Below are 27,879 nucleotides of genomic sequence, written 5' to 3'. Positions count from 1 at the left end.
TCACTCAGCAGACTTCCAGAAATGCCCTGGGTGGGAGAGCCGACGATTCAATTTTGGCAGTTTTTCAAGCATATCCATGAGGACAGTGAAGCTAGGTCTCTCACTGAGATCAAATGACCAGCACGCTGAGAGAATTTCCTGCAAAGGATATTTGCAGCTCATTATCTCCACTTAGTTCACAGGTCAACTGTGCAGACCAAGCAGCTGATTGAGCTGCTTGTGCCAGATTGAGTGATTTGTGCCAGAGATACTGTTTAACAGAAGTCTCGGACATTCTTATAATCAAACAGTATCCTGCGTACCGGTGGATGTCCACTTCTATATGACAGTAATGGGCAGAGGCTTAGTATCTAACCTGGTGTCCCATTCTAATCTGTTCTCTCTCCTGGCCTTTATCTTTAGAGTTACAACAAGATAATAAATCTCCTCTTTAAGCAGCTCCCTCTTTTCCTGATAAATAGCTATATGGAAGGATTCCTGCAACTGAGGTACTTACGTTGACTTCTTTCCCCAAACTAACAGTTGCAAGGACTTGTTTCACTCCTTCGCCACTTCCAATCTGCCAGATGAGCGCCTCTGCAGGCTGGTTCTTGAAAGGCCATTCTCTTGCTTGGAGCTCATACCACACAGTCCTGCAACATCAACAGACAAATCAAGCCTTTGCCTGCTCTTAAGAGAAAGATACAAAACCCTGACACTGTTCCAATTTCTTCAGATAAGCTCTGGAAGACGTATAAGGCTGTGCAGCAAATCCCTCCCACCCCACACACCTCTTGCCCATGACTTTTGTAGTAGGTGAGAAAAATGCGAGTCTGTGAGAAGAGGACCACTGAGTCACAAGGCTCAGGCCTGTAACAAATCTCATTTGCAAGCTCCCATGGTACTCTCAGGTGTTCCTCTCTTACCCAAAGGCATAGATATCTGCAGCTTTGGAGAAAGGCAGCTTATCTTCATCTTTCCCAGGGGCCATCTCACGAACAATCTCAGGGGCCAGGTAGCATAACCAGTCGTGAGGCAGCTTCAATTCATTCTCCCTCCTGAGTTCAAAAGAAAGAAGTAGTACTGAAACACTACTGCTTCAACCAAGAAGCAGCATATGGACTGTATCTGTGCTTCACCTAATGCCTTGACTTTATTTACTCAAATGTTTTCGCTGACATTTCCTTTTTAATTTTCTTGCCATATTAAAAAATATGCTTGTGTTAGCCTGACTCTCCAGCTCATTCTTGGGCGTAAGGTTTTCTTTATTCTGTGTTCTGGGTCTTACTCCATACATAACTTCCTAGCTCTGTGCTAAGGGAACTGTAGAAAGAACTCTGCTAAAAAAAAAAAGAAAACAAAGCAAAAGTGTGTATTCCAAAAATGTGTGTATGTACTAAAGCAATCGACACTCCTCCCTTGCACTGTGTAACATATCAAAATGTTTCCCTATTTGATCATTATTTATCACTCTAGAATTGGACCAAGCACTTACCTTCCTTCCTGAACCACACCCGAAATTCCAAATAATCCAAAGTCAGTGATCACAACTTTCCCATTGTCATAGAAAACATTCTTGGATTTCAGATCCTTATGTACAATCCCCTTTGCGTGAAGATACCCCATGCCCTGGGAAATATATGCAGAGATGTAAACTTTTTTTTATTATTTACAAGCCTCTAACTCTGGCCATGCTTTGCTTTCTAATACACATTTACTCTCATTATTCCAGCATAAATAAGTAATAGTAAGTGGGGACACAGCAGCTGTCTGACTTATGCAGGAAGGGTGCATGGGAAGTCTGCAAGGGAGCAGATCTCAGTTTAGTGCTCAACCTCTGAATTGCTTTTCATCCTGTGCATTAGTAGGGCTGCTGGAAGTGTACTCTTAGTTGAAGCATTAAGTGGCTGTGGACTTCACAATTCTGAAGAAGTCTGTATGTGTAAGAACAAGGAACAACTGACACAAGTTTGCTCACTAAATTCACAGGATATTTCTGCCAGAAAAGAAAACAGCGACGTTAGAAATGCTTCTTCAGTTGAGAAATATTGAAAGCAAGCACAGAAAACACTGTGCAAATCTGGGAGAAAATGCCATCTACTTCAGAATGCATTAACTTAGCTGCAGTTACTAATAAAGAGAAGAGACCAGGAAGGAAACCTGTCCTGCATACCTTTCTTCATTGTTCCCTTTATCTAAATTGTTCCCCCCAACCCCTTACTGACAAGCAAAAGGTCTGTTTCTCTCCTTACAGGCCCTTAGCTTATTGCCCACTAAATTAGCACTTTTTTTCAGCCAACTTTGAGCATCTCCTGCTGCAACACCCTGTCGAGCTATTGAGACTTACAGAGCCTCTCCAGCTGTGCAGCCTCTAAGCTCTTGCTGAGGCACTGCCCAGAAAGTGGATGTCTGCACTGGCATAACGTACCCTTACCTTAATGATCTCCTGTGCTATCTGCCTGGTTTTGTTAATATCCAGGGATATCTTGGGGTCCCTTACAAACGAGTGAAGCGTTCTTCCTTTGCAGAAGCTACAGGAAAGAGGAAAAACAATCCTGAAAAAGGTCTTTAAAATATTGCAGAGAAATAAGAATGTAACACTGGATGTTCAATTGGTTTCTTATCATGTTGACAGAATCCCAGCCCTCTTCCACTGCTGAGAAATGCCATTTTGAAGAACTTTAAGGACCCAATTGTACAGAAGACCTATAGTTAAAGCATGCTCAAGGATATGCAACAAATGCTTAGGCCTTTCTTCAGAGGCCCAGTTGTTGTTATACTGCTCTGACATCTGAAGTCCAGTTTTCAAAATGTGAGCACCAGCTTTGCTGCTGGTGCTACTGGTCACTTAAGCAGGAAACTTCTTTTGGAGCTGGCAATTAGAAATGATTGAGTAACTCCTTGCCAGACTATGAGAATGGCATGCCCTTAGCCTCAATTAAATTCAGCCTGCATATGAACATCCCAAAAAGCTGTTATTTAGGGGCTAAATGATCCTCATCTCAACTAAATACTAAAAACAGAAGAGAAGGGAAAAATAGTAACATTTTTGCCTAATCAGCAAGTGTCTCTAAGAGGAACAGAAAGGAACAGATAACTGTTGCATTATCAGCCTCACACATTGGTTTATTGTCACTTTGCTGAATTGGAACCATTGAGAAGTAGATGACAAAGGAACCGCCTGTTCCAGGATTTTTTTTCCTCCTGCTTTTTGAATTTTATTATTTAAGAATTCAAAAATAAAAAGAAAATCACCAAAAAATGTTATATGTTCCCTAAAAGGAGACAACCCTAGTATCCAAAACTGTGAGTAACACAGACTGCATTCATGTTTGCGACCTTCTGACCACAGTGAGAGGTTTATTTTTATATATGCAAAATAAATGTTATCTATCTATATAGCATCTATATTAAAAATAATATTAAGATGCTATATCCTTACCTGGTAATGATTGCTAAATGAGGAGGGTTCATGCATGCTCCCATGAAAAGTACCACGTTCTCATGCCGGGTCTGCCTATAGTTCATCACTTCCTTTTTAAAGAGCTTGAGATGATCCTGATTGTTCCCATCTATCTCCAACAGCCTGATGGCCACTTCCCCATGCCATTTTCCCTTGTAAACCTTCCCCCAACGTCCTTGGCCAATAGGATCCCCCAGTTCAATCTGTTCAAAGGGAATGTCCCATTCTTGCAGGTAGACGCTGGTCTGGCTAGGTTTGCGATAAATCATCCCTTGCAAGTGTGGCCGTCTGTTTGGCAAATCTTCCACCTCATCCTCATCATCTTCAGGTTCTGATTTATTAGTCTCTGATTCTTCCACCTGTTTACAAAAAGAGAAGGGAAACATATGCTGAGAGTCCCGTCTGAGGGGCAGAAGCAGCCTACCAGCCAGCAGCAAAGGCTGCTCTGAAAGAACTTCAGGGGGTTGGATGTACACATTTGACTACAGCTCTAGAAATATACCTCACAGGACAAAGTCATCTCAGAAGGCTACAAAAAGATACATCTTGTGTACGTCAATGCACGCAGGTGAAGAAAGAAAAGCTTTATCCCATACAGAGTTAAATTTGTAAAACCAGCACTAACATCTAGGGACTCAGCATCCCTCAGGATTTGGCCTTCAGTGTGGGGAAAAATACTACAAGACCACTCGAAAAAGGAAGGGTCAAGAACCTCTTTGTTCTTCAAATAAATGTGGGTGGGTTTTGGGTTTTTTTTTGCGATTACTAAAATTCTCCTGTTAGGGAGAAATGCTCCAAAAATCAGCAAGCTTGATCCAAATTCCAGTAATTTCTGCTGAAATCATCGATTCTATCTCTGTAGGTTTACTCATCCCTACAGAAAACCATTTCAGTGTTCATACTACAAGCTGAACATGTGCTTAGGCACTACCAAAATCAGAATCTTGTGAATAGGTATGGAAAGGCTTTCCTATGCAAAACATTAGCTCATGGTAGATCCTACAAAGCAAAGCCTGTAAGCATGGGCTTATGTGACCACGGGTAGCACCTACACATGCATTACTTGCAGATTTGAGGTCTGCAGAGCATTTAGACTTTGTAACTCCAGCAACAGGCCTGCAGCTCTTGTAAGGTAAAAACGGCTGCGCCAAACTGAGTGAGCCAGAAGTTTGAAAAATATCATCTTAGCCCCATTAGAAAAAGTTAAGTATTGTTACAAGTTCTTAAATGTTTCAGCCTAGCTACAGAAACCATGAATTTTCAGCTGAGATCTTTGCAGTACAAACAGTTCAGTGGAACTGAGGTAAGGCACAGCTAGCCCACGCTCGTAATTCCAGGGCCACAACTTTTTTATTGCACTTTCAACTATGGCATTTCTGATTGTACAAAAGGGCAAACCAGAAAACCTACCTCTGCTTCACATTCAACTCCATCTGTGTCTGGCTGTTCATGAGCACTAACAAGAGAAGACAAGTTTACAGTGAAAATAATGTTTGCATATCCACCTGAGTCAGAAAAGTGGGCTGCTACATATGCCATTAGTGGAGTGGAAAGAAGCAAATAGAGAACAGATCTTGATAGCATTATAGTAGGTCAGAGAAAAATACAATTACTGCTCCACTTAACTTTCTAAGGTTACTTTAGCAAATAAGGGACAAAGACTTCGAAGTGATTTTCAATTATTAAGTGGCAGGAATTGATTTGGCAGTGGCATGGCTGCATTATTACAATGTGTTCCAGTAATGGACACTCCTATTCCTATTACTGAAACACCTACAATGGCGAAGCAATTGTGAGTCCTGGCAATGCAGGCTAAAATCTTTTGCATGCCCTACAACTCGGATCCTTAAAAGATGTTTGCTTGCAGCTAAATGTGTCATGCTCTTTTAATCATAAAACTCTGTAACTTCTATTTCATCGGACCTTTCTGATTTTGGGAATGCACATGTAACCGTAACTAGATATTAAAGGTGTGGGCTTCTTACTGTCTGATTTAAAGTAAATATCATATTCAGCTTTATAAAACTGAATGGGAATGCCAGTATCACCCTTGCTGACTAAAATTATCCTGTGAGTTCTCACATAAGATCAGTTTTGGTCATAACATAGCGCTTTCAGACTGATCTGAAGATTATCAGGTAAACACTATGCAAATAAAAGAATTTAAAACTATACTTACTTAGTGTCTGCAGCTGTTTCTGGAGGCTGTGCTATTTGTGCGGGACTGGGAATTTCTGGGAAAGTAGAAACATTTATGATACATATTTTACACTTTAATCTCTTATAGATTGGAAGTTTCAACATTGCAATAGTGATAATTTGCTTCTTATTCAGGAATTATAAAGTAAACTCAACCACAGACAATATGATTTTATACTTCTATTCTTTTAAAACTATGCTCATCTTTCCTAGTACTTACATGCCTGTATATTGACCAAGCCCAGCGTTCTTCCCATTCACCTACTTATCTGTAATGTCTTTCAAGGTTAACCGCTCACACGGCTTCAAGTTGCCTTGGACAATCACAAATACTTAAGTCTTCACAGAACTAGGATGTTTGAATTCATCTATACTGCAGGTCATGTATTCCATCTGCACCTAGTCTGTCCAGTGTTACCAGTGCACAGGAAATTCAGCTTGGCTTGCAAATCCTTTCAAAATTCAGAATAAATACTCTGTACCTGGCATCCTACATCATCAATTCTCACTTTGGAAAAAAACAAGCTGTTTCTAAGGGCTCACGAACAGCTGACTGAGAAAAGTTTGTATATGCAAATCCACATATGAATAGTGTTGCATCATTCTTAAATCCCATAGGCAAAAGCCTCAGTTCATAAAGGTGAGCTCAGCATTCCTGAACTGACAGTGTCCATTTATACTAGCTAAGTATATAACCCTAAAAGCAAGCCTTTTTAAAGAAAGAACATGGCTTGTATAGAACCCCACAGCATAAAGCTGCTGTTTTACAACTGAATATTCAAAGTTTCACCTTAGTAAGAAATCACATCACTATCTCATATTAGGAGACAGAGGCCTGAATTATATACCAAGATAAGAGAAAGTTTCAATTGTTTCAGATACTTTTTTTTTTTTTTAAAGCAGAATTATTGTTCTTGGGCAGCATGCAGAAGTTTACAAACAAGTTACTTTTTGGCAGCAGAAGCTGGTTAGTAGAATTAAAACAATCAACTCACCTGGGAAGATAAATTGTTGTCTATGCTGAATGTAGTAGGCAGCTTTTTGGTTTTTTAATTGTTTAAAAAAAGGACAGCAAAAAAAATTACCAGGAGAAAAAAAAAAAAACACAAACAAGTTAGAGGATCATCAGTAAGTGCCCATATGCATTCAATGAATTAGTCCCAACTCACTGTTGGGAAACAGATTAGTAGATTATCAGCCTGCTTGAGGGGTGAATTTCAGCACATGCATTTTTGGAAGACTATGATGGATGATACTTATCAAATGAAAGCTATGTAACCGATAAGCAAACAGTCTGGTGGGAAAACAACACATTCAGACTTCAAGTGGCAGAAGCAAATTTAGAGAACCCAGGAATGCTAAAAAGCAGGCCCAAGTAAAAGCTGGTGCTTCAATGCTCTCTCATGTCTTCAGCTTTTCAGAGATGCACCCAGAGAAGCTGACGCTCATGAGTCATCTGCAAGCATTTTTTTTTATTTCAGTGAATTTGAGCAGTATGTCCTAATACAAAGTAGTTGCAGTAGAATCCCTGTACTAAACTGGCTCTGCTTCTGCTCCTTTTGAGTAGGCTAAAATAGCAACTTGCACTCACAGATCAAAAGCTTGATGAAAAATACAGCAATGTTGAAGGCTAGATGTAGCAGCTAGTGAGCAGCATGTGACTTCATTTCCAGATCAAAGGAATTAGATTTATTCTCACTATGTAAATCTTTGCCCTTGTCAGAGATCCTTGCCTCTATCGACTTTAGTAACGACTGCACATTCGGGTCCTTAATCAGTAAAGTATGTAGCGTAAATTCTTCTCCACCATACGTGTATGTCAATGGTTTAAAAATGAGTGTTGATTGTTGGTTATCTTTTGGAAGGGACTGGTAAAGCAATTCATCCCAGTTCTCATTTTCATGTTTTGCTCTAGCAATCAACTTACTCATGATTTAAAGCCACTGGTGACCAAACACAGCAGGCAGCATGCATTTTACAATACAATGAGAAAAGAGAGGATAAAGAATATAATTTTTTTTTCAGTCCTTTTCAAAAAAGGAGACAATAGAAAGATCAAATAATTTAAAAAAGGTGCCAGCACTCCTTAATAATCTGTCTCCTGCACAGGTATCTTGTTGATACCACTTAAAAGCTTTTAAGAACAGACAATTTTCTTTTATCAGGTAACAAGATACACCTTCACACCTTGCTTAAGACACAACCATGTATTCAGAAACCTGCAAATACCTATGAAGTCTTGGTCAGCCTCTGCTTGCGTAGAGACCTTTCTGATCTTGGCAGAGGTCTCCTGAAAAAGATAAGTTTACCTGGGAAGTTAAATCGTCCGTCCCTCTGGCCCATAGGAGATGGGTTTGGGGGAGGTGTTGCACTGGGAGGGTTGGAAGACTGGAAAGGTGCTGGAGAAGATGGTGTGGATGAGGTTGTTGAAGAAGGATTACTGCTAGAGTCCAGATGATTTATTGCTGGTGGATGCTCCTGCAAAGCAAGGAAAGTCACTTGTGAGAAAACAACGAAAAGAAGGAAAGAATTCCCCTCATTGTTTACTGAACAACAGAGAAAGAAAGCTGTCCCTAGCCTCGATCATAGCATAGTTTTTCTAAGTGAGTAGGCAGCTGGAGCTGTGCACAACCTATGTTTTACAAGGAGAAAATGTCACATATCAAAGTCTCCTTGCAAAGCGAAAGCTCAGGGTGCCGTTCTTGCTCCAACCAGCAAGGTACTGCTGCCACCTCTCCTTATTGTAGCTCCTCAGTGACTTACAGACACAAGACTCACTTCAGTCACCATGTACCTTTTTAGTTAGTGCTTTGGGAAGAGTTCCAAATTGTGGTTCTGTTGGTCTGTCTACTGGATTATTGATATCAGAAGGGACAGACTCTGTTCTTCTTATTTTTGTTACTGAAAAACAGGTTGGAGAAGGGAGGAAAAAAGCTTTAATCAGACTTTTTATTCTTGTGATACCATCAATTACATTGAAATGCTAAGAACTTGTAGAAAATTACTTACTGGGAAGGAAGGATATTCTACAAGCAGGTGCCTCTTTAGTACATTTGTTGTGACATTTTAATCTGAAAGAGAAATATTACATGTTAAATAGCAACTTGTTCTTTCCCAAAAAGAGGAAGCCTGCCCTTAATTTGTAATTCTTATGCTAATCTCAGAGGGACTTCTGGAATGCTCCAGGCCCCTAAGCAGCATGCATTCATATGAAGAATCCTACTATCTGTGTCATTAGGCTAATGAAAGCCATATACATATCTTAGCATCTGATTTATTTTTAATATAGTTACCTTCACTGACTCTCATCCTGTGACAGTGAAGCACTAAAATCTCAGCACTCTGGACTAACAACCCAGATAGAGAAGCAAAAACTACAATCCTCACTCTTATTTAGGTATCCAGCTTCCAGTACAAGATTTGCCCATGACCAGGTAGGAAGCCTGTGGCAGGGAAATAAATTTGGTTCATCTATGTGTCAGGCTGCCAACCTAAGTATAAGTTGTGCCGAAGCATCCCTTTGCCAGTTCAGAAGCTGACTGAAAAAATGATGCCACTGTTGAGTGCATCGCGTAAAGAGATACTTGTCACCGGCAAACTTGAATGAATCAAATGCAAAGTTCTTCTGAAAAAGATCATTACTGTGTGCTCACCTGCAGTACTTACACTTCACCCCGAACATCATGCTTTTCTGACAGACTTGGCAAATCTGAGATAACCAAGACTTTGTAGAGAACCTAAGTGGAGACAAGAGGGGAAAAGTTATGTTAACTGGTGTCTAAAGGAAGATTAACATTTGTAGGTAGTTACAGACAGGCTATACTCCTTTAGCCCTTTCTGAAAAGGGCAAGTGGTGTTGTGAAAAGACTTCTCACTTTTCTGATCAAAGGCAACTGAAAGAAGGCTGGCACCAACTCTGCTGGCCTCTTGCTAGTTCTCCACTCTTGGAACATAGCTGAGAAGTGCTCAGAGGTGTCTCTGACAAGAAGACAGGGTGTGCATGTACACACATCTCTAGAAGGTCCTCAAAGCTGCAATGAGATCTGAAGTCTCATGCAGTCAAAGATAACAAACTGACAGAATATCACATCTTTTCATAAAAAACCCTCAAACTGGAATTGAGCTTCACCTCATGAAACAAGCAAGTACTCTGAGAGGGAGGAGCCAGCACACACTCCAAGTGCAGATCCAGCCCATGAGCACGTGCTGCCATCAGTCACTGGTGTCCCTTCTTATGTCAGCAGATAATAAGAAGTGGTGGTGGTTACATTCACCTGAACATCTCTGTAGAACTGGGACCCAATTTATGGTGGGTGGGTAGTGATGGGAGTGTTATCCCTTTTACCAGAAAATTAAATGCATAGGTTTGTTTGGCATTAGAACTGGCTGGCCCAGTTTTGGTTTGGATTTGGGAAGGAGGGATGCAGGAAGCTACAAGGGAGGAAAAGGGAAATATATGCTCTTTCCACGTAGAGAGGAAGGAGCAGCTTCCCTTTCATTTGTAGCAGTGGAAGTGTTTTAAAAAAAGGCGTTGTTACACATTTGGTACGCTTGGTCCTTTCACCCCATACACAACATTGCTACTGCTGGTACGCTAGTCATTACGGAATCACAAGTCAATTGGCTTTGTAAAAAGGATTTCAAGAGCATATATGATGCTAAAATACAGAGTTAAGGTTGAACTTGGCAAATGAGGCACCCGACTCAACTTCAAACCTATCTTAGAGCTGTGACTGCTACAAATGCACTAAATAGGATGCTGTCCTGGTCTGACCCCTCAGTTTGTCTCCTTTGTAGCTCCCACAGCCTGCGTTCCTTACCTGTGTGTTACAGCTAAACCAAAGTCTCTTCGTACCGTTTGAGGGGATCCTTGGGAGAGTTCTGATGGAGAACAAAAGGATGTTTTAGGGAAGCATTACTCACAAGGTGCTTATCAGTCTAGACAGAAAAAAGCGATCCCTGTCATAGATAAGGACTAGTAGCCATTGCACTTAGTAGCATAGCTGAGATTGGTTTGCCTTCTGCTTTAAAGCTATTACCAGATACTACTCTTTTATTTGTTTTCACATGGAGGCAATGTAAGATAAGATTTGGTGGTGGAATCATAATTCTTCCTTCTTTTTGTTAAATCACTATGTTTTATGTTTAGGGATTACAGAAGTCCATCTGATTAGGTCTAGGCCATTCTTAAAACAAAGTGGAAAGTCAGACTTTACTCCCAGCTGGTTTACTTCCAACTGGTTTACCATGAATACCATCACACAGTTTTCATGCAGTGTCAGTAGACTCCAGAATATTCTTTTACACTGAGAATTATTCTCTCCATTTTATAAATAGGGCCAGTGTGACCCAGAAGAATAAAAAGATTTAGTGAGATCACTTAGCTAGCTGTTAAATGCAGAAAGGGAGACCTAGACTTCAAAATGCCAGTCCAGCACTCCAGTACCACATAACTTCCTAAAAACTCTCAAATACTAAGATTCTGGCATATTTCCTGAATTAAATCTATAGCCATATTGCATATCTGGAGAAAACTCAAATCTGCAAGTATCAACACAGCTTCAAGGCTGGACACTGTCAATGCTTACAGAAAGCCAGTCTCTTTATTTGACCCTAGATGGCACCACATTATTTTTAATCATTATTCCAGTGAATGTTTAAAGGCATCTGTGGTCTTCAGCATCTTAGAATAGGCTAGAATAATTAGTTGCTTTTCCAAGGAATATTGCTGATCTAGTGCGGCCATCCAAATACACAGCCATCTGAACTAATCATAATACAACAGTTAAGATGGCTGTTAACATCAGTTAGGATGGCTAAATCCTTACTGAAGAGTCCTAACAAATATAAAAAAGTTTGGAATTGAATGGGACTTAAAAGAGCCTGCAGTATAGATTTTAAAACAGACAATAAGACTATATGCATAGAAACACCAAAATTCTTCATTTCTGTTTGAATTTATTCTAATGCCTTTTTTATTTATTGCATAAATTCTATCACTCTCCACAGAGAAATGCTCAGATTTCTGCTTGCATTTTCATTTTACAGTTTTTCTGTTTTTTCATTTCTGAAAGTAATTCCTGGGATTTTTGTTTTAAAGGGCATAGATATATGTGTCATGCTATAATGTCCTTATTTGGACTTTTATACTTTATAAAAAGGTGAGACACTTTCCAAGATGCCCATCTCTCTCTACATTAGCTTCCAAGGTTACAGGTTGTGTCTGAGAGACACACAGAGTCACATCAGGATAGCTAAAACACTAACTGGCATTGATATGTCACTGGATAAAAACACAGGTCCTAGCCCTGTAAGCCATTAAACACATGAATAGACTCATCAACATCAGAGGAAGCATTCCACATTTAAGCACATGCTGAAGCGTTTCTCAAAAGGTTGCACGCAAATGTCTAATTTCATTACAGAGATACTTGGCAATGAATATCCAAAGATACTAAATGGTTAGATATGAAGTTATTCCTAGTACCCAAGAGGCATCAATAACAGCTGTCTGAAGTCACAGACAAGCAATTACACCCAAACCCCTTGCTTTAACCCTTTAAACATCAGTATTCCTTTCCCTTGCTTTTGTCATCTGAAGAAATACCAGGTACAAAAAAGGCAATGTAAACATCCTGCAGTTCTCCAATAGGCCAAGTAGGCCAAGCTCCTGTTAAAGTTAACAGAAACTCTGGGATAGAAGGCCCTATTGAGGACCTCCAGAGGTTGCACAGGGATGATCAACAGATAGTTGACAAGGACGGGTTCTTCTCTCTCAGCAATGAAATGAAGACAGCCCTGTAAAAATCTCTTACCGAACCTAGAGAGAAAAAAAAAAAATTTTTTTTAGACATTCGTGTTCATGTGACAGGATACACACTTTGCTAGAGCAGAAACTCTTTCCTGCAGCATTTGATGTCAGGTTTACAAACATTTCTGGTTTTGCACAGGCTCCTGAAGTTGCTGCAATATTTTCCTCCCTACAAATGGTAGTCTTTGCTGGGTAGAGCTCCAGCTCCAGTCTGTGAGTGAAGTGTACAAGAGTGCACCTGAATTTTGGCTTGCAGATGAGAAGTGTTAATGGGGCTGCGCAACTCAGTCAGCTGGCAGGCTCCATGGAAGTGCCTGAATCACAGAAGTGCTACATTTTGCAATTCCTATAAGACTTAATCAATAGGACCTGGATCACAGCAGAACCAGGTTCTTACCACTGAATTTCAAAACAAAGCTGTGCATTGGCCACAGATGCTGAATTGCTGCATTTAGACGTTTAGCAATTTGCAGGTTTTAGTATATACTTCATATGCACTCACAGTGTGGAAGAATACCGTACTGCTTACAAGGCTACGCTCTTATAATGAACTCTTTCATATCAATCAGCAGGCAATACAATACTGCAGCACCAAAAGCACAGCCCTTTGCTGTTAATGCTCACACCCAAAATCTCAACTCCATTTTGAGCTGGGCTAGTCTCCCTTATATAAAAATGTAATTTGGGCAAAAAGGTCCCGAGTAGAACAGGCTCTTTGAACTCTTCCAGGTGGTCAAAGAGTTAGGGTAAGTTGTAATGATCCAGTGCCTGCTACAGAATTTGGATACTGACCTAAGTCTCTGCGATATTTAGGGATAGCCAGAGTCTTTGGAAGGCACATTTCTTTCCCAGTTTCAACTATTAGTTAAATGTTAGATTAATACCTTCCATCCTACCTACACAAAAAAAGTGTATCTCAAAGCCTGGATCACTCCAAAAAAAGGTGTAGCCTAAGACCATTTGTCTTGTCATGGAGCTATAAGTTGTCTATACTGTAATAAATGTTTTTTAAAGCTCACACTAGCAGCTAAAACACATCTTAAGATAAAAACATAAAAGGATACCAGCCACCTGAACTGTGAGGAACATTTAAGGACAGAAGAGAATTCTAGTACATGGAACTGGTTGCTAGATGTTTGAGAAAAACCGGTTGGGGCCCTTTAGTAGCAGCAGCCATCGCAACCTCCCCAGCAGGTGCAATTTCAAATAAATTCAAACACATTTCAAGTAAAGTACACTATTAACAAGCAGGTTTTGTGGTTATCTTAGAATATCCCACCGATAGAGATTCTCAGACTACAGTGAAACCATGACGAGGCAACTGGACACCAGCTCTTTCACAGAGTCAGAACTGGAGCACTGAATGCCCTTTGGTATGAACACAGCCCACCAGTGCCCGTGGGGTGGGAAGAAGTGTCATGCTTACTTTATTGGAGGAACTTCATCTATCCTGTTTCCCAACTGTGATTCGTGAGACTTGCTCCTTGTGAGGGTTGGAAAGTTGGGTAGCAGCTGAAAAACCTTCCGGCAAGGGGGAGGAGGAGTCCGTGGTGGCTTCAACTTATGCCGTCTCTTGGCTTGAGGAGTGGTTGGTGGAGTGATGGTGATGCTGTGAGGAGTCCTTGGCGTTAACCTTCCACTGTGTGCGGGGAATGCAAAAGGGTCCAGGAGGTTTTCTGCATAGATAGAAGGTCCATGACTCGAGGCAAGAGAATCTGAAGATGGGATTGTAGATACTGACACAGAACGTGCCTGCTGGCTGTTGCCTTTGGGAAGGTGCAGTGCAGAGGGAGTCCATGTGGGTGCAGAGGAGCAGGGGGATTCGGTCGTGTTTGTAGGGCTGTTCTCTCGGCGTGCCTCAGAAAGATTCATCAGCACGTCATCTTTTAACTCCCCACCTGTTCACCAACCGTAGCAATGTTAGTGATTGATTAAAAAGAAAAGCCAATGTATATACACATACCACATCATGCTGCTTTAGGCTATAAGGTGTTTTTTTTTCCCCTGCTTCGCACCTAGCCAAGATGCAAGCCTAGTTTCTCCACCCCTGACACCCATCTAAGACATCAGCTAAAGTAACCTTTAAAATGAGAACAGCAGTAACTACCCTTCTTTCCTATCTGTAGCTACGTATCTCAAAAGCTAAACTCAGGTTTAGCACTCAAGTGCTAAATACCACTTAAATTGAGAAAGGCCATTAGATTGGAAACAAGGGGTATCTAGAAGCTCCTGATACTCATTTGGCCTCTTTTTTCTCTCTCTGGCATGTAACCAGTGCCTAGAACTCACCTGACGCCTGGAGTACTGGAGCACTGCTGTTCAATTACAGGCACCAGCAGCACTCAGCACAGAGTTGCTGTGTTTGTTCAGACTATATCAGCTAGAGCTGCACTAGGGACAGAGAGCTGGACAAAACGGAACCACCACATCCTGCTGGATCGCTGGTGGAGCCCAGCACTGCCTTCTACAATGCCTAGTACTGTAGTTCAGAATGATCCAGTACAGCCTGTAGGCCAATTCTAGGTATAAATGGGAAAAAAAAGTGCAAAGGCCTGCAGGCAGCAAAGCAGGAAGGCACACATTATTGGGATAATTTCAGAGGCTTAATTCATCAGGATAACTCTCTGTCTTAACTTTAAGTATGTCCTTAATGACTTAAATCAAGGTGAAAAGTCAAAGCTTCAGGCCCTGATGTCCTATTGACCAGTCAGTGGTTGAAAAGAGACGATATACCTAGATTTTTAAAAATGTCATTTCTTTATAATAAGTGAACGCCATGACTTCTGAACAATGGCTGGTTTTGCCACAGTATGGATGGGAAATATTTGGCAGCCCAGGACAAGAAAGATTAGAAAAAAGGAAATATGAAACTGAGCTGTTTGCTGACTTTTCCATTAACTAATCTTTATGATTTGTGAATGGTATGAACTGTCATAATACCAACAGGAAACATCACCTTTCAGTGGCAGGTTGATAATTGCTACAAAGAAAGCTCTGATGCACGTTAGTACCCGTATGCTGTGAGAAACGCTCCCGTACAAACAGATTTTACAATGCCTTTGAAAGTAGCCTGGGGAAGGTGACAGGGGAAGATGGTGAAACAGCGCTCTGAGAATCTTGAGTTTGACTGATCTTAAATAACTTGGTCAGATCCGTTTGCATGCTGAACACATGCATTTCTAATTACACAGTTCCTTTCTTTCCATAATTTCAAGGTAAATCAGGGTTCTTTCTAGCTGTTGAATCTGCTATTGGAATTTGGCTAATGATTCTATCAATTCTAGCAGTCAAAGAAAGATAGCAGGAGGCAAGCGGTTTTAGAGAGAAGTGAATCAATTGGCACGCTACAAGCTACGCAGTGATAAAAGGTTGTCAGAGCAATGTTCTTCACTTCCAAAGCATTGAGCTGAACACAATACTCAGGCTTCTGAGCAAAGTAATGCCAAAGAGAATTACACCTTCTCTCTGAGCTAGCAATATTTGGGGAGGGGATTACCTACAAGAAATCTGGTTGTATCCTTGTTAGGTCAAAGATATGTGTACTGAATGATGGAGGATTAAATGGAGCATTAGACACAACTCTGAACAGAGAGGGAATAAGGATATAGTCTGTTGAGAAGGAGAGGATATTTCTACATACATTTATTTCCATTTATTTATTTATTTCACATGCTGTCAAAACCAAATCCAATCCACAGCTCTAGATGCATTTGATCGCTGCAACTTCATGTACATCCAAGAGCCATAACCTGATATTGGTTATAGAATATACCCAAAGACATTCTCTAGAGGTTTTTGCAGATTGTCTCATATGAAAGGAGGCAGAATGGGGGCCGGATTGCTGAGAAATGAATTCCATAGAACAACAAGGCAGTCTGTACCTGATTCAGTCACCTTCCGTAAGCAGCTCAGTGCCCCATTGAGTCTGGAGCACTCCTCATCTCTGGCACCACATCTCTTCATTGTTTCTTTCACCTTTGACTCATTCATTTCTAGTAAGGCATCTAAGGTTAGTTCCTCTGGTATTCTCTGCAGAAAAACAAGAGGATACATTTTTTTTTAAATATACATATATAAATAAGACCGTCACTTGTTATTCTGATGTACTTTAAATAGTGCCACTGTCTCACTGTCTGGTCTGACTCACGATTTACTCATTTTGGTAGTGCATCTCTCTTAAGGATCACTGGGTCAGTAATGACCATACAGCAGATCTCAGCAGTGCTCAACAGCTGCTCTCTCTCCTCCCTCCATCATGAGAGACCAGGCATATGCTCAAGTGCTCTGTATCATTAGGATGTTATGGTCATTCTCTGGTATTTAAGTTAGGATTAGAGGTGATTGAAATATTCTTCTACCCTTGTGGAAAGTTTTCACTCAGTATTTTTGAAAAGCTACTAATGAAAGCTTAACTTTTTCATTAAAAATAGCAGTCAGAAACAAAACAAGCCTAAAACCTGAAAAAATGTCAGATAAAGATGTTTGGCTTTTCAGTAAGGAAGTGAAAAGTAAAAACAGTGAGGAGGATTACTACTTTTGTTAAACAAAAATAAATGTTTTGACAAAGTGATAGCGACCTCCTCCTCAAGCAATTTTTCCTTCATTAGTGAACCAGTCTTACCTGTTTCTTGCTTGGAAAGAAATTTGTGCAGAACTCCTTCTACACCTTAATACACCAAAACCCCTAAAGGTTTACATCAGGCAGACACAAAAGATACAAGAGACTGGAAAGCATGAAATGATCTGGTATTTCCTGACACAGAATTGAGCTGTGTCGCCTCTCTCCTCCCCCATTCAAATGTTTCCAGTGTAAGTTTGCAGCAATTGTGGTTAATAAACAAAACCAGGATATTTAGCCCAGATACCCAGGAATTTCCCTGAAAGTTTTGCCTAAACAAACCTCACTGCTGCCTGCTCTCACAATGAGATCACAAATTTCACAATATTTGGTCTCTTTCCTGAAGTTTCAACTCCTGGAATCAAACTACATAAAAGGGTTTCAACTTTTATTTGAAGGGGAAACTCAAAAGTGTGTCTCACTGTTTGGAGAAACAAAAAGCTTGAAATCCTCTAGATTCTTAAACCCCACTTCTGACTATAAATCAGATTTGAATGTTGTTGAATGTCCTTTAACAATCACATCTTTCTTAATCCAGACTCATGCCTTTGAGATCTGATGCATGACTTCTGATTTTAACTGTGACAGTGCTAGAAACAGCCCCAACCTTTGGAGCTTTGTAGGTGGTAACACAGAGAGTAATCACAGTTTCCATTCTTAGTAACTGTTGCATGGAGCAAAGAAAAAGAATAAATTAAGAAAGGGCAAAAGTCTAAGAAATGCATCCTGCATCTTCTGTCACATGCCCTGAACCGGACGAAATACAAAACACAGCTGACTCAAGGAGAGGCCAAGAATTTCAATGAGCAGTAAGCACAAAGCAGGTCCATAGTAGAGCCAGAGTTCAATGAAGTTTGGGCAAATTTTCTTGTTCTTCTACAATCAATATTAGCAGAATAACAAAAGCACAGATATCCCACCCAACGCTGGGTATTACTATTCATTTTCCTGCACACCTGCACCACCAAGATGCAGTAAGACTGCCCCAAAAAACTTCTTCCTGAATGACTTCCACTTGGGTAAAACGCAGGAAGCACAAAGACTCCAGTAAAAACGCAGTGCAAAATCTGCTCTCCTGGGATTCCTAACCTGATATTACACTCCAAAGCACAAAAAAACCCAGGGGTTCAGATCATCTGAGTTGAAATTGGAATGGGTTTCCACAACTCAAATATTCCAGCATGAGGCCAGTACAGGTTTGCTCACACAGCTCCCCAGCCGAACAGGGCTGATAACAACAGAATTAAACCAAGTCTTTCTTATAGTTAGTTATTTCCCCAGCACCCCCTGAATTCCTCTCCCCTGCACGCAGACAGGCAGCTCACAGAAGCATCTTTGTTCAGCGATATCACAAGGGCGGTTCTGCGATGCAGGACGTCAGCCTCGCAGCGACACAAGCAGCTCGAAAAGGGACAGTGACTGGGGGCAAACATGGAGCAAGTTTTAGCGTAATATGGAAGAAAGTTTTCTACACCGACATGGGTGCCCCTGTGCTCTGGAGCAGGGAAGCTAATGTTTCCCCATTAAGCATAAGGGAAAGCCAATGTCTCTTACAAAAACGTTTATCCCGTTTCATGCTTTTACACGGTCTTAGAGTAAGTGGGATTGCGGCGATGTCATTGTTGAATTATCTTGAAACATTTCCTCACCCCCACCACTCCCCACTAAGAAAACAACCCAGATTACGTAGCCACTGTTTTAAGCAGCAGTGTCATTCCAGATCCCGGTATAAACTACCAAGTCACATTACCCAGTATCACCTCACTTCCCTATCCTTCGCACGACACAAATGTAACCAGTAACTTATTAGAGCTATTAGTAAGTCAATCAGTGAAGTGGAAGAGACTAAGATTTCCTCGGCAAAGCAAAGTTTTTCCACCACAGCCAGTTCCATAGCCCGGCCTTTAAATGGCCAGCACAAGCAGCTGAAATGCAGGGCCAGCTGGTACGGGACTGGTCGCAGCACAGCTGGGGATCTGGTTTCTCCAACGCCTGCTCTGTGGCAGGATCCGGAGTGGACAAGCACCACTGATCTGCAGTGTTAACACTCAGGGTAGTCACTGGCACTGGGGGGGGTATCAAGGCTTGGCAGCAAACAACATCTGGGCTGGCAGAAATGCTAATGAGCCACAATGCTTCATAAAAGCAAGTGTGGCATCAGGTAGTGAAAAAGGTTCTCCCTACCCAGTTTAGAGATCACAGCAAAGTCAGTAAAGCAAATCCCAATAAAATAATTTAAAAAACCCCAAAACACAGAGGCTAGAAAAAAACAGGAGGAAATCAGTCTGGTCTGTGCCCACTCAAGCGGCCACCTGCAGTCAGGTTCTCTTCTGTCTGTCCTTTCACAAGGAGGGCGAAGTACAGCAGTTACCTAGCATAGATGACACTGCACCTTTGACAAGAGCCTTGTACCTGTGCAGTTAGTCCTCAGTGGCTATAAAAAAGGGGGCTATTAGGTCTTTGGACTGAAAAAACTGAGTATACACACTGAGTGTGTCCTTCAGTTTGTATCAATAAGGTGGAATTGACTATTTTAACTTACCCCAAATTAGCTGTCCTGGTTGTGCTAGTATAGACAAGGCCTCACTGGGGAATTCCCATTCCCTACTGTAAGAGGTATGTGGAATGGCATCCGAGCTCAGCTCCTGCTTGTAACAGCACACACACTCGCTGCTCCCAAGGCACAACTCAAAAGCACAAAATTGTCAAGCTCACAACCAGTACATATGCCCAAGGATGGCAGGGATGGGGTGTTGCAATATTCAGGGAGTGGGCCTGGGTCCTCCACAGTGGTGCTCAGAGCCTCACAGGTCCTTCTCTCATTCCCAGAGGGGAGCACAACCACATGTTTACTGGCACAGAGAACTTAGCTGTCATCTCTCCTATGGCAGCTTGATAGTTAAACTCCAGGATTGCCTGTTCTTGCAAGTCTGCTGGTGTTTAGTGCTTTTCTTTTTTAAAGATCAAACCCCTGCAACTAGGAATTCCCAGCTTTCACTTTTAATTTTCAAGCCTTCCTGGTTGCAGAGAAAAACCTTGAAAACAATTTTAAAAAAATTACAAAACGTTCCAAACTATTGAGCTTTTTAGAAGCGTTAGGGCATTTTTTCCTTCATCTCATTCATTTGCAGGACGCAATCACTATGGAGGGCTTGATCACCCCTAAGCTGACTGGTTTCACTTCCTTAAGCAGGTCTGTGCTCTACAACTCAATGTGTGGCCTGCCATGAAAAGCTATAATAGTTCACACAAGGCACAACTGAGCAGCGAAGGGCAGGCCCAGCTCTTCACTATGAACTTTGCTCCGCATCCCTAGCACAATCTCACGCAGACACGCATGCTTACAAAGGGTCCAGCCTGCTGCTAGCTTGCCCCCTTCCTGGGCCTGCATAGAAAGTCCAATCTACTCTTTTGCTCAATAGTTTAATTTTAGAAAGACAGAATAGCAAGTTGTAGGAAAGTATAAGTACAGAAAAGGAGATTATATTTAAACAATCCCAATGACCTTGAGCTGGGAGAGCTCAGACTTTCTGAACCTGCTGCCAGTCCCCATGACACGCGACAAAAGGAATAAGCCTTAAAAGGGGGGGAGGGAGGGGAAGTAAGAGGCTTTCTTTAAACAGCCACTCATGTGCTGCACATATGTGGTGGCTTAATATAAAACTGGTCAACCTGATCCCTGTAAGATTGGCCTGATATGATTTAGCTCTGTGTGAGCCCCCCAGCCAATGTGATAATGATGAGGGTCACTAGTTCAAGATGGCTCTCAAAACAGGTTCCGTTGCTGCTGATGCTCTGGCTCAGCTGTCGAGTTGGGGGGAAGAATGTCCCCTGCGAAGCACCCTGACAGTGTCCATCTCAGAGGAGCATGTGGTGGGCTCCAACCCCCTCAATGCAAGTGCAATTCTGAGTCCTTGCAAAGGCGTTACTCCCAATCTTCAGCACTAAGGGTGAGAAATGTGGGTCCAACAGACTTCTCTCTACCTGCTTCTTCATGGGTACTGTGGCTTTAAACAAATACAGCTTTAAAAAAAATGCAGCTTAAAGGCTGGCCTTAAGGCCAAGCTAAGTACCATCTCCCTGCACACACCTTGCCTTCACTACAGAATGACAGGGGAAGCCGCAAGATATGCAGATACTATTCTAATAATAAGGTCAGATGATAAAAAAAAAAAAAAAAAAAAAAAAAGAAGAGTAGGAGGAGGTAGGAGGAGACAGAGCCTGTTTTCAGTCTTTCAGCACCTCAAAACTGCCAGAAAAATCTAAAGCCTTACTCACCACACATTGCTTAGCAGAAGTGATGCTAAAAAGCCCAAACCAAGAAATTATTTCTCTTTACAACAGGTAAGAGGACTTTTCTACAAAGCCCTCCTGCTTATCAGACATACAGACTGTGCACTTCATGGTACACGTGTTTAAAAGGGAAAAAAGTAAACCACAGTGTATCCAAGAAGCCATCCAAACGTTAGTCTCAATTAGGGTAAAGAGTTCACAATGGTGTAAGAAGGTCTTTAATCTTGCCTGGTGTCCAGCTTAAATCCCTGAAACATGGCAAAAAAGCTGGTATCTAACACAGTGGATGGGTTATTTTTGGTAAAGATTCCTCCCTGCAGATAAGCCTATGGAGCTAATGCTGCTGCTAGCACTCTGCAAAATCAGTCTGACTTGCTCCTCGACCTAGTAGACATGGCTCTTCCCATAAAGCCAGACAGTTGTCAGGGCCCCAAATGCCTCCTCTTAAATCAATACATTCCCTCACCAATCATCTTCCTGTAAAGCAGCAGATGCTAGAAGAGAAAGCCCATTACATAAGGTGCTTAAATTCCCACTGACGGCTCTAAGCAAAGCACCTAAGGATGCTCTTAAGAACATCTTGTGCCTGCTAGTTGTTACTTTGCTCTGGTTTTCTGGTGTCCAGTAAAGAAGGTACTGAAAAATTGTTGTATTATTAAATTTCTGGAGATTTTATGGGCCTTCTGGAAAGCCTCTCACATGAAATTTCTAGCTTGCATTACGCTGTGAATACACACAGGCTATGGTTTCACATAACATCTCCCTCTTCACTGTTTCACCTCTCACACAACAGTTGGGGTGGAGAGCAGCTGACAGTCTCAGGGCATTCCCATTCAGTTTGCTCTTTGTGGACAGGATAGCTGCTGTCATTTACTACTTTTCTGTGGGAAGACAGACATAGTGGTTGCAGTGTTTCACTGCAGATCCTGAGGGGTAGCATGAGCCTCGTGCAGACCTCAAGCCATGAACGATTCACAGTGAACAAGGCTGTGCAAGGGGCACCTGGACCCGACCCCTTGGCAGGGGAAGGGAACCCTGGCAGTAGTAGAGAATATTTTCCACGAGCTCTTTACGCTGGGGAGGGGCCTTCAGCTGGAACATGGTGGTGGAGTTTCAGGTCCAGGAAGCCTGCAGGACAGAGTTAATTTGCATACACACAATTAGCACATTCAGGATCTCTACTATCTAGCAGTCCAGTCAGAGCTTCTGCTGCCAGACCCATGGAAATCCCCAGCAAATGGCCAAAATCCTCACAGTCTGTTCATGTAGATATGCTGACAGAAAAAGATGAGAGGATACAGCTGTGGAAACCCGATAGGCTTAGGCAGATCTGCTTCTTTTATTCCTCCAACCAAAGTAAGGATGCACACACATAAACCCCACGCTTCTCCTCCAACAATTGATCAGCATGATGTGCTACAAGCTAGATCAGTCCAAGCAAGCATAACCATCTGCCATGGTCTCATAAGTATCAACCCTATGCCAATGCCTCATCCTCTATAGATTTTCACAGGGGCAGCAGGAGACTCTTAACAGACAATTCCTACCCAAGACATGAGCCTTTCCTGCTCTGTTCCCCAGTGTGCCAAGCGCTGCCCCTGGCTTGCTCAGGAACCACTCTCGGCTACTTACAAGAAAGTAGGTCTTTGGCATAAATGCTAAATGGGGAACGAGACAAGTTTCATAAGCAAAAAGGAGGTATTACGAAAAAATATATACATTGGGAGTCAAATACATTCCGCAAATGCAGCGGCCGTAAACCAGACCCAACCACAGCACTGTTTCATCTGCTCCCACATAGTCTCCCTGGTGGCAAAGTTCTGCTTACAGACAGCAATCATCAGGGCAGGATTTGCCCCTCCCCATGCATGACAGTTATCTACTCTAAAAACAGCTTTCCAAACTTGATTGACTAGAACCCCTGCTACATGGTGAGCAGGGCTGGTTCAGACATGTTTCAGAAGATGATAAGGAGATGACTATGTTCTTAAGTTACTTTTTAAGATGGTGACAAGTTATATGTGGGAACAAATATAATAGTGACATTTCTGGGAAGAATAACGGTAAAGACAGAGAGGATTTTTTTCTGTGCTAAAGAAAATAAGCCAGTAGAGATTTTTTTAATCTCTTTTTTTTGGTAGACATGCCCCAAGCCCAGAACCTAGTAAGTAGCTCTTCCATCAACCTAATAGTGGAGACAGCACTCTTTTCACATCCTCCTTCCCTCCCACTCCCCCCCTCAATTCTTGACTCCAACTCTCAAGGGGAGCAGGATAATCCAGATCAGTATATTTTTCTAGGTCCATTTTCAGAGCAACTTTTACCCACTGGAGACCACTACATAGCTTAAATGTATCTTATGTCTGTATGGTTCCTTGTTCTGCCTTTTCTAGTTCTCAGTTCAAGTATCTCTTTTCCCAGTTTCAGTCCACCATATTTAACCACTTATGCACCATTTACGATATTAAACTACATGTACACAGTGCTAATCAATCTCTAGGACTCCTAGCCAAAAACAAGGACTCCAGCATTTCCTAGAAAAATACTTAAAAAGAAAGTTACAGAACAATACTAGCCCAGCTCCAAAGCAGAGCCTGCTCCACACTAGCCACCGTTTTCTGTGATAAAAATCTGTCTGGCAACTGATTAGAGGAACAATAACAAAGAAACAGAAATAGCACTCGTTGGGATAGGGGTTCAAAGTTTCCTTACCCCTCAGAATTGTGTATTCACAGAGAGCAAACAGGATCACGAACTCGAAGCTTGTATTCACTACCTACCTCCAAGTCTGCTAGGTCCACACAGAACAGCCCTTTCACTCCACGCAGCACGACCGGCTGACTGTTATCCATGCTCACAGGAGTTTTAGCTGTTGCCCAACGCCATAAACAGTGCATTGTTATTACTATAATCTCTTTCAGAACTAAAGGATTTTACAAGCAGTCATTATTCTTGTTTTAAATATAGGTTTTCAAAGCAAGAAAGGAGCCTGACAACAAGACAGCAATTATTACAGCAAGTGCTTTCAAGCTTCACAATGTCTAGAGCAAGTCACTGAGCAAAAATAGTCTTCACTCTGGACTAGAGGAGTCAGCAGATATTCTAAATTAGAGCTGGTGCTCTATTTCTGACAGGAGAGCCTGGGAGCTTCTGTGCTTCCCTGCATGGCAGCTTTATTTGGGAGAGGGCTGGGGGGGGAGAGAGGGGAGGAGAAGAGAGAGAGAGAAAAAGAGCATTGTTTCTCTAACGGCTGAGCTAAAAAACTGCTTGCAATTAGGCTGTTTTTCAAAGGTGTTATGTCACAGATTAGCACAATCTTGAAATACTCCCTCCAGCAACACTAGAAATGCAAAGGGAATCAGAACCATTTAAAAAAGCAAAAAAACATGAAGCAGTGGGCCACAGGAGAGCCCTTCACCTGCACGCACCTCCTGCATTGTACCTGCTGTTTCTATTTAGATCTCAGAGGTGGACAGGGAAGGGTTGTGTTGCAGTTGTTCTCCGAGACTCTACAGGTACTTGGCAACCTCTCCAACTAGTTTCAGAGCCTAAAAGTCTCAAGAAGAGAGGGCTATGTGCCTAACATGAATACACTGTCACAATGTTTGTAGGGTTTTCTTTCTCTCTGCAGCACTTGTTGGAAGCATTAAGGAAACCCAGTATGACTATTTCAGTTTTACAGTGAGCTAACAGTATCTTAGAGATGGGAAGTCATTCCCCAGTGTATCTCGTACACCAGCCACAGAACCAGGTATGGGACTCAAGTGTCCCCGTTTTCACTGTCTGACCTACTCAGCCACTACTTTAAAGGCTCCCTAACCACCTCTCTCCCCAGTCATGTCACAGGCAGTGTGCATAAAGCTAAGGGAAACCATTATGTATTTCTTAATAACTAACCTATTAAAGCTCCTTCTGTCAGTGATTTCCATTTTGAAAGCATTCAGCTGAATTGTGGTTCACATGCTGTATAAAATCTAAGCAACAGCAGGAATGATCCCATATACCTGTAACATTTCTGAAAGACAACTCATCACAGACAAACATCTCCCCTGCACTGTCTGCTGATGTCCATGCCACCAACACCAACAGTGGCTGCATTGCTATTTTCTAAGCAGTGAAAAAAAACCCCACAAACCACTGCAAAACAGAGCAATTGGTTTGTTAGCCCAGCTATTTCCATTTCCCCCAGATTACAGCCTGTTCAGCATGCCTACTCAAAAATAATTTTAATGACAAATGGGTGTTGCAGTTCTCTTGTCCAGCTAATATAAATGCTAAAGAAGCTGTCTGCAGCTGCATGAAATGGATGCAGAACTTTTAAAAAATAACCATACATTTGGAATCACAGAGGAGTTTAAATGCTTTGTACACCTCTTATATTTCTGTCCCAGAGAACAGAGGGAACATAGTTCATTACACTGGTCACTGCTTGGGAGAGGTAGCAAGACAGCATGAATAAAAATAATAAACAGTTGGAATATATTCTCTTCCTGCCTTAGACCAAAACCGAATTTGTTCACCCTTTTTAGTGACTACACAAACGGAAGGGCAGTCTCAACACTGTTTGCTCCCTGAATTAGCAGGATGTGACAGATTTGAACTGTCCACCTCCCTCCCCCTTCCTCCACCCCTCCTCTTTACCTCTTCCCTTCCCCCAGTTCTGCAGGCATCACAAAGGATTTAAAAAAGAGCTACAAAGACATTCTTTTAGGCTCAGGCAATTCCAGTAACCTTAGAAACCAACAATAGTTGTGAGCCTGGCAGTCTGGCCACAGCAACAGGCTGCTTTTCTGTTCTCTCATTGTCACTGCTGCACCTTTAGCTGCGCTACCCAAAACCTTTCTGGGCTGGAAGGCAACATGCAGCATGACATTCAAAATAAACAGTAGTAAATAAAAGGAACAACTCCATCCTGAACTCATCCTATTTTACCAGGGTCTGCTCAGTTACATCAGGACCAAGCTGGAATAACTTCCATGAAAATTTGCTGACTTTTTCACTCAGGCAGATCCCTGCTGAAGTCAAAGAAAATTTTTGCTTGTGTAAGGATCAAAGGAAACTGAATGAGAACACTGTGATCTGGCCTGCAGAGCCAAAAAATGGGAAAAATATGGAAAAAGCCTTTTCTGCTTTGTTTAGCCATCAGTGGACTGAGCTCTACTTATATTGCTGTTAATGTTACACTGAACCGAACTGTCCCCGGTACAGAACAGCATAGGGAAGCCATGCACAGTCCAGACCCAAGGGAACAATCTGATGTCAGTGCCGTGCAGTCCTGGAGTTCCCAGTAATGACCTAAACGCGGCCAGGATTTCAGGCTCCTCTTCGAAAAAAAAAAAAGTGCCAAAAAAAAAAAAAAAAAAGTCAGAGACAGGAGCTGGGGGCCTTGGCTTATCCGGTCATTTCTGATTCCAGCAGAAGTGTCAGATTATTCTGTGCAGTAAAGAGGCTTCTAGTGATTTGCATGTTAAGAATTAAACTGTAAAGATCAGAAGGAGCCATGGTCTGCAAGCATGAACAGCTGATGCCGGCCACCACACAGACCACCACAGGAAAGTTATTTATTCCATTCTTTTACACTGATGCAATGCTCTTTGGTAGCAGTTTGAACGAGAGACCTTACTCATGGTGGGGGGGGTGTGTGTGTGTATAAAAATGAAAAACCCTCTCTTGTTTCTGAACAAAGACTCTTATCCAGTCCAAATCCAGGTCAAAATCCACCTGCTCTCTACTGGGTTGCAGTCCACTTGATTTTGTAGTCCGAGTGCTGTGTGAGGCTACACAGTTTCAAAACCATCAGTCTGGGACAATCTTGTAAACTCTGACCCCTTTTGCTAGTCTAAGTTTAGAGGGACACAGTGCTATTGGCTATTTTTGGATCTTCACTAAGTTATAATTGTGGCATGTATGCTTTTAGAGATAAGAAAACTCCAGGCTGTCACAACTCAACATTTTTGCCCATTTGTTGGATACGTCAGTGCACAAAATGGTAACTCTTAGTCCTTTTTTGGCTAGTACTGGATGGAGAATATTTGTACCATTAATTTATGGTGTCATTCTCGGCCCTAGCAGGCAGAAGAAAAGGAGGTCCTGGTAATGCAGGACCTTTGTCTCATACTAAGCAATAGGTGTGAGGCGTTGCTTCAAATGCTACTATGAGAAGGGAGGGGGAGAAAGGGAAGGGAGTATTTCAGCACTCCCATTGGGTGATCACTGCTTCTGGGAGATAGGAAGCACCCTTTCCTCCAAAGGTCCTTCTGTGTACTCACATACTCCCACCTTGCCTGAAAGTAAGTTCAGGAAATGAAACTTAAACCCAGCAGGCAGCTGGGAATGTCTCGAAAGGGCGGGAAGGTTCTGTGCTGAGGGTTGTCTTCCCCTTACCTGTACAACTTCTTTCCTCACATTGACAATGTCTAACCAGTCATTGAATCTTGGGTAGCTGTTGAGCTCTGCTGTCCTGTCATTCAGGGGCACACTCAGCTTACACTGCCGTTGTCTGTGGATGTAGTCAAT

At 42.0% G+C, this 27,879-nt stretch overlaps 1 protein-coding gene across 1 annotated transcript; it reads right to left on the bottom strand.

Annotated features, from left to right (window-relative positions):
- Positions 1 to 27,879, bottom strand: KSR1 (kinase suppressor of ras 1). The gene is made up of 18 exons (XM_009573208.1): positions 27,748 to 27,879; positions 16,334 to 16,481; positions 13,879 to 14,350; positions 12,457 to 12,461; positions 10,462 to 10,522; positions 9,295 to 9,378; positions 8,651 to 8,712; positions 8,436 to 8,542; positions 7,951 to 8,119; positions 6,637 to 6,678; positions 5,622 to 5,676; positions 4,853 to 4,898; positions 3,422 to 3,801; positions 2,414 to 2,510; positions 1,475 to 1,608; positions 906 to 1,037; positions 497 to 632; positions 1 to 138 (listed from the first exon to the last, which is right to left on the bottom strand). Exons 2-18 carry the CDS (start codon positions 16,440 to 16,442, stop codon positions 1 to 3), a joined length of 2,229 nt encoding a protein of 742 aa, XP_009571503.1. The 5' UTR covers positions 16,443 to 16,481; positions 27,748 to 27,879.

This window comes from Fulmarus glacialis, unplaced genomic scaffold (genome assembly GCF_000690835.1).
Source record: "Fulmarus glacialis isolate BGI_N327 unplaced genomic scaffold, ASM69083v1 scaffold44022, whole genome shotgun sequence".
In the NCBI taxonomy this organism is placed as follows: domain Eukaryota; kingdom Metazoa; phylum Chordata; class Aves; order Procellariiformes; family Procellariidae; genus Fulmarus; species Fulmarus glacialis.
The sequence above is the reverse complement of the archived record's forward strand: the minus strand, read 5'-3'. Positions and strand labels throughout refer to the sequence as shown.

Excerpts from the sequence above, each read along its gene's own strand:
- KSR1 (XM_009573208.1), bottom strand. The coding sequence starts at position 16,442 with ATGAATGAGTCAAAGGTGAAAGAAACAATGAAGAGATGTGGTGCCAGA. Across the intron at positions 9,379-10,461 it reads GGTTTAGCTGTAACACACAG|GTTCTCTACAAAGTCTTGGT; the intron begins GTAAGGAACGCA and ends GTCTCCACTTAG. Across the intron at positions 1,038-1,474 it reads GGTGTGGTTCAGGAAGGAAG|GAGGGAGAATGAATTGAAGC; the intron begins GTAAGTGCTTGG and ends TTTTGAACTCAG.